General features: G+C 48.5%; 1 protein-coding gene and 1 long non-coding RNA gene across 2 annotated transcripts; one reads left to right on the forward strand and one right to left on the reverse strand.

The window, feature by feature from the left end:
• Window positions 1-1,820: 1,820 nt before the first annotated feature.
• On the reverse strand, window positions 1,821-3,079 carry LOC120906384. Its single transcript, XR_005740081.1, has 3 exons — window positions 2,934-3,079; window positions 2,790-2,831; window positions 1,821-1,985 (listed from the first exon to the last, which is right to left on the reverse strand). It is a non-coding gene; the product is annotated as an uncharacterized LOC120906384 (long non-coding RNA).
• A 141-nt stretch (window positions 3,080-3,220) lies between these two features.
• Window positions 3,221-6,796, forward strand: LOC120906383 (ethanolamine kinase). Its single transcript, XM_040317996.1, has 4 exons — window positions 3,221-4,001; window positions 5,002-5,432; window positions 5,504-5,953; window positions 6,025-6,796. Exons 1-4 carry the CDS (start codon window positions 3,858-3,860, stop codon window positions 6,098-6,100), a joined length of 1,101 nt encoding a protein of 366 aa, XP_040173930.1. The 5' UTR covers window positions 3,221-3,857; the 3' UTR covers window positions 6,101-6,796.
• The last annotated feature ends 4,676 nt before the right edge of the window (window positions 6,797-11,472 follow it).

Raw genomic sequence — 11,472 nt, forward strand, 5'->3', positions numbered from 1 at the left:
GTAGAGCTCCGTTCGGTTGGTTTGTGTCTTGAATGTACCGATAGATGGCGCCAAAGAGAAATACGTTGGCTATCGATGGTTGATTCGGACTAGTGATGTGCTGTATGGAGCGCACCCACGACTCCGATCCGACTCCGACTGTTGTTAGTTCGATTCCGACTCCGGCAAAATGGAATCACTAGATCCGCCTGGAGTCGGAGTCGTTCGGAGTCTTCCGGAGTCGTCCGGAGACGTCCGGAGTCACCCGGAGTCGGATTCATTCGGAGTCGTTCGGAGTCATTCGGAGTCGTCGGAATCGTTCGGAGTTCGGACTCGGACAAACGGAGTTCGGAAAAACGACTCCGGACGACTCCGACTCCGGGCGACTCTGGACGACTCCTGACGACTCCGGACGACTCCGAATGACTCAGAACGACTCCGAACGACTCCTAACGACTCCGGACGACTCCGACTCCGGACGACTCCGACCGACTCCGAACGACTCCGAACGACTCCGATCGACTCCGAACGACTGCGGACGACTCCGGACGACTCCGACTCCGGTCGACTCCGGACGACTACGAACGACTCCGAACGACTCCGACTCCAGGCGACTCCGGACGACTTCGAACGACTCCTAACGACTGCAACTCCGGGTGACTCTGGACGACTCCGGACGATTCCGGACGACCCCGAAAGACTCCGAACGACTCTGGACAACTCCGACTCCGGGCGACGACGGACGACTCCTGACGACTCCAGACGACTCCGAATGACTCCGAACGACTCCGAACGACTCCTAACGACTCCGGACGACTCCGACTCCGGACGACTCCGAACGCCTCCAAACGACTGCGACTCCTTGTGACTCCGAACGACTCCGAACGACTCCGAACGACTCCGGACGACTCCGAACGACTGCGGACGACTCCGGACGACTCCGACTCCGGTCGACTCCGGACGACTACGAACGACTCCGAACGACTCCGACTCCAGGCGACTCCGGACGACTTCGAACGACTCCTAACGACTGCAACTCCGGGTGACTCTGGACGACTCCGGACGATTCCGGACGACTCCGAACGACTCCGATCGATTCCGAACGACTCCGGACTACTCCGAACGACTCCGGACGACTTCGAACGACTCCGAACGACTCTGGACGACTTCGAAAGACTCCGACGACTCCGAATGACTCCGAACGACTCCGAACGACTCCGACTCCGAACGACTCCGACTTCGAACGACTCCGACTCCGGGTGACTCCGTACGACTCCGACTCCGGGTGACTCCGGACGACTCCGGGCCTTTTGTCAACCTGAATCAACCACTTCTTCATCCTGAATGGCGTTACGTCCTCTTTATCCTCCTCCTCCCTTCCCGTAGTCATGATCCATCATGCCATTGTCCACAGCAAGTTACACGGGAACAACACCTAAAACCCGTGCCAGCATCCTGCTACATATCATTTTCCTTCCCCTAATTGAAGGGTACTTGACGTCTGATAAATAATGTACAAATCATCCCCATTTGCATCGCAACATCAAGATAAGGTACGAGCTTGCCGACCCTGACAACAGCACAACAATGTGCGCTGTTTGTTAGCACCCTGTCTATCAAACGATTGTACGATCATCAGCAACCAAATTACCATTCCTTTCGGAGCTCTTGCCCCAGCCTTTCCCGCGGACAGTGTTTTGAATTGTTAGTATCGTTAGGGCCGGAAGAGGAGTACTTCGTTGTGCTGATAACGCACGCGCGAACTTCTCACCTGCCAAGACAATCGGGCCTATATATGGCTTAGGAAGACACAAGACAATAATTTAAGCAACAAGACAATAAATTTATTATGTTCACTAATACAGTGGTGATCGCTGTTTGAACAGACGGAGCATCGGCTAGAGCTCTTTCGAAGGAAGCATCTCGGCGATTCTAGAACTCCAAATCGACGCCAGTTCTAGCACCGTTTTAGGTAAAGAGAGCCATGCCGTTTTAGCCATGGATTGCTGTAGAAACACAAATTTATACTTTCTTTTTAATAAAATCAATGCCATTCAGCTTCAGAAAAGAGAAATGATACTTTTTGTATCGTTAATTGGTGTTGTTCTTTCAATTTGAAAAAATCGTAAATTTCTCTATACCTCTATACCTATATCCTGCACAACAACATATTTTTGACAGCCAAACTGTAGCTGGAAATAAATTTAAATGTTCTACTTGTTTAATTGTATTATTTATTTCGTTTTTTAGTATTGTCATTATTATTTTGTCATTATTTTCGATCGAGTATGGTCATTTTGCACCGACTTTCTCGTAAATCACTGCAAACTGCCGGAAATGTTTCATTATCATAACATAACATAACCGGCATGGGTCCATCTTGGCGCCCGTGTATCACCAGCTTAATGATCTGGCTGAGAGAAAGAGCGCATGAGCGCAAAGAGAGACAGAAGAATGCGATAGGGCAGTCTCTTCTCGGTTGAAACCCCTATCGCACGCGCTCACTCTTTCTCTCTCTTTCTCGTGCGAAAGGGAAAGTGATACCACAAAAAAACAAGCGGCACAACGCACAACTCATAAAATCAACATGCTTTCTCGCTCTATCCAAGCCTAAGAGAGCGAGAAAGCATGTTGGATAGATTCGCATCCACTGTGCAGGTGCCAAAAATGCTCCGACAGGTTCCAGGAAAGACAGTTCCGCGAAACGCGCTACGATGACTCAATGTGAGTTGAATAATAATTTGTGTAATAAAATCACACCAAACACTCTTACACCATTCTAACACCGTGGCAGCAATTGGCGTACTTACTTGAGCGTACAAACCCCAAACAAGGTAAAAGGTACAGAATCTCTACCAGAGAGAGAGAGAGAGAGAGAGAGAGAGAGAGAGAGAATGCGAGTGAGAGTGTTGCTCCAGCGGTTCCCACAACATATCTCTCTTTCATCTACGTACCGTGCATGTGCGCGATCTGCTATCTCGTTCTGGCCGGGCTGTGTTAGCCGATGTGTTTGATAGGCGATTGAAAAAAAAAACACGTATAACGGCAGCAGTAGAAACAGCAGTAGTAGCGAGTCAAATCAACACGCCGCACACACGCACGCACCGTGACACCATGCGTGTGTGTGTGTGTGTATGCAGAGGAAGGGTGGAGCTGAGAGGAGGGGGGGGGGAGTTAGGCCTTCGAGTGCGACTGGCATATTGGTCGCGGTCGGATCGGCCGTGCTTAGTCGACGTGCTGCCGCCCTACACTGTGATTGCTGCTGCTGCTGCTGCTGCTACTCCTCGACCCGGGGCGAAGGACTGCACGCTTTTTACACATCAACCGTAACACAAAAAAAACCCAAGGCTGGGTTTCTTTGTGGGTCTATTGGGGACAGCACGCGTCCCCCCGCAAAAAGATTGCACAAATTACATCAATTTCGCACAAACAGCACATCAGAGGCGGAGGAGCATAAGCAAAGACTCTGATTTCCCGGGCTTGTTTTGATGTTTTGACTGTCAAACGAGTGTTTTTATTGTGTTGTGTTTGTGTGTGTGCGTGCACGAGCGCGCCTGTGTGTTTATGTTTTCGCAATTAAAGGACGTTCGCGGCTGCTCAACCCACTACTCAATCAACCGGCCCCCGTGCAAAGTGCTCCAATTTTCCACTGCAAGCAACTGCCGCTCTCAGCTCACCCGGGTGTAAACGCTGGATGCGTGCCAAAACCAACCCTTGCGGGGAGCGGTTTTTGGGCAAAAGAGCGAGTGGCAGCTGCGCCAATTTGTCGTCAACAAACCTCCGTGCTGGAGACAGTCCTGCCGGGAGGGAAGGGAAGGAGCGAAATAGGAGAGCGCCCAGCGCGGGTACGAGACTTCCGGCCAAGGGTGTGCTAGGCAATGTCAGAAATCAGCGCCAACGGTGGCGGTCCGCCCGTCCAAAAGCTGTCGCTAGTCGTCAGCGAGCAGGCGGTCGTAGAAGGAGCCACCGAGATACTGAAGGTTATCAGGCCGGACTGGTGTCGGGACAACGTGCGGTTTAAGGTCAGTACTGGAGAGCGCCAGGAGATAAAGTGAGAGAGAAAAGGAGAGAGAGAGAGACGAAGGAGTTGGGACAGGTTCCACAATTTGTTATTTTGAACGTCAAGTCAATTTAACATCGATTCACGATTCCTCGTGCTGGGCAACGGATTGGTGCATCGGCATCCAAACTTCCGATCGTTCCAGAGCGATTGCGAAATGTTCAACAGCAATAGCGAATTCTTTGCCCCTTCCCTGGCGGTTGTAGCTCGATGTGTCAATTTCCAGTGCAAACATGACAGCAAAAACGTTGTCTGAGAGGATTTGAGAGTAGCCTTACTTAGGCTGGGTTGTTGCGGGCTTCCCACCCCAACATTAGCACACCCCAAACCTAACCGTGCGAGTTCGAAATGCACGTACACGATGTGTACGGCCATTACGGCATTAGACCACAGGGCCCTGCGAACCGCATTGCCGACTGCATTACCTCACCCGGCACACGGCGAGCGCACTGGAAGTGAGTCATTAAATTGTTATTAGCTTATCGGTCGTTACTGTGCCGCGGACGTGTCTTGTTACGGCCGTCACGACACGTTTACCTCCTATTTGCTCTGTGGCTGTTGTTTGCCGCTGGACATCCCCCCCATGGTGACCGAGCTTATCTGCCAGAGCGGTTGGCGGTCGGTTGAATTGCCCAAGAAGTAGCCGTCCGGCTAGTTGCGCATGGATGCTGCTAGAGAGAGAGGAAGAAAGAGAAAGGGGGAAGGGGGGGGGGGTGTTAGGAACCAAAACTGCCCCCCCCTCCCCCTTGATTCTGATAATGACAACAATGGTGATGATGAATCTTAATACGCTCAAGTGGAAAATCATCCTGATAAGCTTTGGCCGCATCGCACCTGCTGGGGCACTAGCATTTGAATTGGAAAAAAACGAAACAATTTTATTGGTGTTGCCATAGACCCTTTCCCATCGATCGTAACGGCCTAATCTAATTGCTCAATTTATCTCACTCAATTTGTTTTAGCTCTTCACCGACGGCATCACTAACAAGCTGGTCGGCTGTTTCAAGCAGCCGAGCGAAGGTGCGGACACGGCCGGGACGCCCGAGCCAGAGGACGTCGTGTTGATACGGGTGTACGGCAACAAGACAGACCTGCTGATAGACCGGCGCAAGGAGACGGAAAATATACAGCTGCTGCACCGGCATGGGTACGCGCCCGCCCTGTACGCCACCTTTGCGAACGGGCTCGCCTACCAGTACGTGCCGGGCGTGACGCTCACACCGGACACCTGCCAGGACGATGCCGTCTGGCCGCTCGTTGCCCGCCGGATGGCCCAGATGCACCGGGTGCAGCCGGACGGTCCGGCGAACCCACAGCCCGACCTGCCGGCCAAGCTGGACCAGTTTCTGCGGCTCGTGCCCGACCGCTTCACCGACCCGCACAAGGACGAACGGTACAAAAGAGCACGTACGTGCGGTACCCCCCCTGGACCCACAATTCTCACCCGTTTTTCCTCTCTCCCAGCGTGTGGAAGGTGTTCCCGAGCGTGGCACAGCTGCGGGACGAGTTTGAGGAGCTGTACGGCCGGCTGCTGGCTACCGACAGTCCGGTCGTCTTCTGTCACAACGATCTGCTGCTCGGGAACGTGATCTACGACGAGCGGCGTGCGCGCGTCACCTTCATCGACTACGAGTACGCCGGTCCGAACCATCAGGCGTTCGACATCGGCAATCACTTTACCGAGTTTGCCGGCATCGACGAGATCGACTACGGCCGGTACCCAACGCCCGAATTTCAACGCCGCTGGCTGCACGCCTACCTGCAGGAGTACGACAAGGGTGCGCCGGTGACGGACGGGGCCGTCCAGCGGCTGTACGTGCAGGTGAACCAGTACGCGCTCGCGTCCCATTTTCTCTGGTCGATATGGGCACTCATACAGGCAGAACACTCCACCATCGACTTTGACTTTGTGCAGTAAGTTGGGCCATTCGCGCCACCATACGTACACACACGTTCATCTTCACTTATCGGACTACTCGTTGCAGATTCGGTGCCACGCGCTTTCTCGAGTATCGCCAGCGGAAGGACATGTTTCTAGCACTGCGCTGCGACGACGACTGAAAGAAACATGAAGCAATAACGGGGGAATTGGAATTGTATTCCCGGTATCGAGGCGAAACTGTCCAAGCAACCCAACGCCAACTTCACTGCCCTGGACAAACCAGTGCAATCTACATCACAGACAGCAGGCTGTCCGTAAATCGCCTTCCGTGTGTGTTTGCGTGTTTGAAGAATCCACCCCAAATCTGCTTCGTCCACAAGCAATCATTCCCTTTTTAAACTCTTTTTTAAAATCCTCACCAAATCTTCTCTGTCATTGCCTCTGCCAAGTACAGCCTGTTTTGCACGTCATGCGATCGTTCCTCAAGACTCTCGTTGAGTAGTTTTATAGATTTACAAACAATCAAAAGAAACGCATTTCGTTTGCGTTCGTTCTGGCTGAATGCGGTTGTGATCGGGGCAATAGCAAAGCAAACGAAAGACTCATTAGTTCCCTACGCAATTCCCAGCCACGGATGTGTCACGTCGTATGTTATCGAAGCGGATCAACCAAATTAGAGAGAAAGATAGAGATAGAGAGAGATTTAAAATAAAATTAGTAAAACACACCGGCTAACAGATCAATGCACATTGTGAGGACAGGCGTGTGCTTGTTAGTTCTGGCGGTACATTCGTTTTCGTTCTGTTCTGTTATGTTTTTTTGCTTTGTTTTACTATGTGCATAAGAAGCAATAAATAACGTTTATTAAAAATGGCCGTATGGTGTAGTTCTGTCAACTCAATTTGATGTTGTTGACTACGGAGAGAAATCTCATTTTTATATTGCTTTAGATGATGATGATAATGGTCCTCCCTACTGCATAGGATCGAGAATGGCGAATACTATCCAATAAGTACAATGAAATATCAATACAGGGGTTTCCAAGTCACTTTTGAATGTGCTCATAATTATTCACCACATCCAAGATGTTTTTCAACAACTGGTAAATGGTTTATTTGCTTCAAAATGATATTTCGGTTTTAACACATGATTTTCAACACATAACAAAGAACAGCCAAACTCAACCTAACTTGAGACGTGTTGAAAATCATGCTGAAGAAATTAAAAATTATTATGATGGAAATGAAATATCAGATTGATGTAGATTAACATCTTGCACGCGGTGAATAACAATGTTTACATCCGAAAGTGACTTGGAAATCCCTATAAGGATTAATCTACAAGGGACCGTCAGTTTAGAGTCATACACATGTTAGAGAAAACTGATGAAGGTATTGGCTATGTTGTATCCAAGAAACCATGGTAAAAATCTGGCATCCTTTAACTAATTTTTGTGTGGACACCTTAAAAAAAATTACCTTAGAGATTGTAGATAGTCAAATCGCATATGCAACTTAGAGAATATTCGCCTTAGTGAGAGATTCATCTTCATCAAGAGACATACATTGTATGGAATATGACGGGACTATCAACATGTTCATCTTAAAGGAATAAGTCATCTGGAAGAGACTACATCTTACATAGATTTCACTGTATGTGTTAATGAGTAATTTTTGCTGCTTTTTCCAATGACCGAGTATTCATTCAACGCCACTTTTTAATAGTGTACCGCTTTTGACCTTTATTCTCAGGCCAATATGTGACCGAAAACGATTCTGTTCGATCAACGTTTCCTCCCCCCAATATTTCTGGGTGTGTACCCAGGATAAGCAGAGAAGTACCCTGGAGAGCAGAGGGTGAGGTCCTGCGAATCGTGAAGATGGAAAAACTGTTCCCATCGGTTTTTTTTACAGGATGCACTGTGTCCGATGATGTGGCAGCCTGCCTGGGTGTTTTATAGGAGCTCCAGGCAAACGTCAAACGAATGATAGGCTAGATTGGGTGCTGCAGGTAAGAAGCAAACAGCCGATAGCATTTTCCAGCATTTCTCTCTACATCCCAACAGTCATGCAGTCACGTGCTACGAGCATTTTAGTCAGATGACACATTTCGGAAATAGCAGCAAAGGCTGCATACTTGTTTTGGAACCTCCAATAGATGTCGCTAGGTGATTGTTTATGTTTTCCGCATTATGTAACAGTGATAGTCTTTATTACATATATTTACCTTGAATAGCTCTTCCCTTTCAGTTGTTCAGTGCTGTAGGCAACGAAAGTAAATTACTTCCGAAAAAATAATTTGTTACATTGTATACGTACGCTTCGTTATTCGGTTAGGATCACCAGTACCGTCTATGCGCACGCAGTCATCACTGGTTCAAAATAACAGTTGCGAGAAGTTAGAGCAAGCCGTTAACAAACTTTTGCATCAACAGACGCAAGATAGTAAACAAAACAAATCGTGTTGTAGTGGTGTTTTGTCCCTTTTTTTCATACATTTGGCTGTGCATCAAAGCTGCAAAAGTATTGTGCTACCCTGAAATCACTCAGTCATTTGAATTATTGTAATGTAATAGAATAATTTGAAGAAAAAACTGTTTGCAGATTCAAAATAGGAATGAAAACAAAAACAATAAAGAAAAAGATATATCCAAAGCTCTAATCAAAATCAATTGCAGCTCCACATTTTATTTTTCTACAGTATCTTCTTCTTTCAATGACTCAGAATCGTCCCGGTCAATGACCGTAATAGCGGGAGCATTGCATTTTTCGATAATAGTGACAATTTGAAGCAAAAATAAAAAAAAAAAGAATCATACTTTAATAAAGCTATCTTCCCCCACTTCCTAGCGCAATTCCGCCCATCCACTACTTTGGCTAACCACTATCGACCGTCTCGCGGTTACCGTGCAACCGACATCCCGCCAAATAGTGTTGTGCCGTGAAGCGTGCAGCCAAATTCGATGACAGATCCATACAAAACCAAATCTGTTTTCATTTCTCTATCATACTAAATACTTTCACGCTATGCGTGGGCGCGTGAAAAATTTGACATTTCATCGAATGTCATCGCACCATACAGGATGACAGCTGGGTGCATACATTTAGGCGTGAAATGTTTCATCCATGTTGATTTTGGCTATTTTTGCACGCTTCACGGCGTGAAATTGTCTCGATTTGTCTGGTGGCACGGTTACAATTGCTTTAATCGATTTGATGCTATTTGAGGGTGGGTTGTGGGGGGGGGGGGGGGAATGTAGATAAAGTCACAGTTGCAACGCATGCGCGAATTCACACTCACAAACACACACACGCACAAATGCTACAAAAAAGGATACGTACGTCGGGTTCCGAGGGCTGATGCTCGGTGGCTGAAGGCCCAAACCAATTTCGCCTTCCCGACGGTACGGTTCGACAGCGGTGTCCGGTGTCCAACTAGTGCCAGAGTGTGTGTGTGTGTGTGCACCGAAAAAAAAGAAGAAAAATCGAAGTGACAGCAAAAGCAAAAGACAAGTACTGAGCAAAGTACTATAGAGATATTACTTAAAATTAAACTTTGAAACAGCAGAAAAAAAAAACAGTTGGATAAATCGAAACAGTAAAAACAAGCACAAGAGAACTTTCTTACATCATCTCAACTTTTGAAAAAGAAAAAAATAAGAGAAAAGAAGGAAAAAGTAATTGAAGACGATCCGTGAGAAGATAAAGCATAACAGTAATTCAAAACCAGCCAAAACAAACAAAAAGTCAAAAAGCAAAAATCAACAAACAAAGGTACAAAGAAAGTGTCGTTTTGCTTTTTCTACCTCTGTTTGTTTGGGTTATTTGCTTGACTTTTTTGTTTTATTCTGGTTGTTTGCTTGTGCGTTAAGTTTTCCCTCACTGCCATACGTGCAAAACGTGTGCTGCAGTGGGTGAAAAAATAACAGAGCAATCTATCCCACCAACGCCCACCCATTTCCCTTCCCCCCCCCTCCCCTGCCTCCCCACTCTTTCCCACGTGTCACCACCCTACTCACCGAAGATAGGAAATACCGATACGCCGTGGTCTGTTTTTCACAAGACCTTTCTTTTTCTCTTTCATTTCATTTTTCTCTCCTTTTGCCTCGCCTTGTCACACATACCCGCCCCGCCCCGCGTTAGTGTGCAGAAAGGTGCAAAAGTGCTGATAACACCCCAACGCAGAAAGGGGTGGGCAGAAATACACAGCCAAACGAAAAGAAAAGACAAGACAAAAACTCTCCCCCGATAGACAAAACAAGTGCATTTTTGTGTTTGTGTGTGTGTGCGTGTGCAGACTGTGTGTGACTCTTAGTGCCCGCGCGTGTGTTTGTGTGTGTGTGTGTGGTACCGTTCGTGCGTGCGTGCGTGAAAAAACTAGTTTTCCCCATTTTATTTTCCTCGCGCGCATCCACAAGCCACCCTCTCGGTTTCCGTTTGTCCCACCAGCAGCCTCTCTTTTTCTCTTTCTATCGACACACACACACACAGAAGCTGTCATCTGGCAGGATTATCAGTCTCTCTCTCTCGCTGGAACCAAAAAAAAAAACAGTTAAAACGTAAGATAGAGGGGAGAGGAGGGCAGTGGTAGCAGAGTGTGCAACGGGCACGTGTGTGGGTGTATATGTGCGGAAAATCAGCGCACTATCAGCAAGCAGAGCTTCCAGCCCGGTAGGACAAGGGGGCGCTGCCCCACACCACACCACACCACACACACACATACCGACCATGTCCATGCGTCAATGATGGAGAAAGCGAAACGGCATAACACGTTGCTCGCTGCACGAGCTCACTAAACAGCCGTAGGGCGCAGTAGCAGAGGAAAGCGACCCGAAGGAAAAAGAGGAAAAGAGACGCTCGACAATAGCGCACATGTATGTGCATGTGTGTGTGCGCCCGCGCACAGGTGAAAACGTGTAGAGACGAACGCCGGACAGCCTGCGCCTCTCGCACGCAAACCGACAGCAACGGAGCGAATTTGCGTTGCGCGCGCGCGCGCACACCCGATTGCATCGTTAGAAGCGCGTGCGAGAGAAAGAGAGAGAGAGAGAGAGAGAGAGAGAGAGAGAAATAGAGAGAGAGAGAGAGCGCCCGCGCATTGAGCACTTTTTGGAGACAAAATTGAGCAAACGGTGAGATGGCGCAAGCAGCAGCAGCAGTAGTAGAAGCAGCAGCAGCAGAAGCAGAAGCAGAAGCGGTAGCACCACACGCGACCAGTATTAGTGCACACGCGGGTCCGTGAAAACGGGCAGACGGACACGGCACCGGGTTTTGAACCGGGTTTTTGTTCCATATCTCGCACGGCTCACCATTTCTCTGCGTTTCTGCCTGCGTGGGTTTTTTTTTTATTTGTTTTCCGCGCCGATGATTGTGTGCTGATGTGAGGGCAGCTCTGCAGGAAGAAGAAGCAGCACTCGCCTGCCAGTCGCAAAATCACGAACACGAGACCAACCCCAAAACCAATGTGTATGTGTGTGCCCCGGACATGTAAACATTCCAACAAATAAGCACACACCCACACACACACAAACATTCCCCACACGTACAGAGTG

The sequence above is a fragment of the Anopheles arabiensis genome, chromosome X, assembly GCF_016920715.1.
Source record: "Anopheles arabiensis isolate DONGOLA chromosome X, AaraD3, whole genome shotgun sequence".
Lineage (NCBI taxonomy): Eukaryota > Metazoa > Arthropoda > Insecta > Diptera > Culicidae > Anopheles > Anopheles arabiensis.

Bases quoted from the DNA above. Each gene is read 5' to 3' on its own strand.
- LOC120906383 (XM_040317996.1), top strand. From the start codon at position 3,858: ATGTCAGAAATCAGCGCCAACGGTGGCGGTCCGCCCGTCCAAAAGCTG. The intron at 5,433-5,503 runs GTACAAAAGAGC...CCTCTCTCCCAG, and splicing joins GACCCGCACAAGGACGAACG to CGTGTGGAAGGTGTTCCCGA. The intron at 5,954-6,024 runs GTAAGTTGGGCC...TACTCGTTGCAG, and splicing joins ATCGACTTTGACTTTGTGCA to ATTCGGTGCCACGCGCTTTC.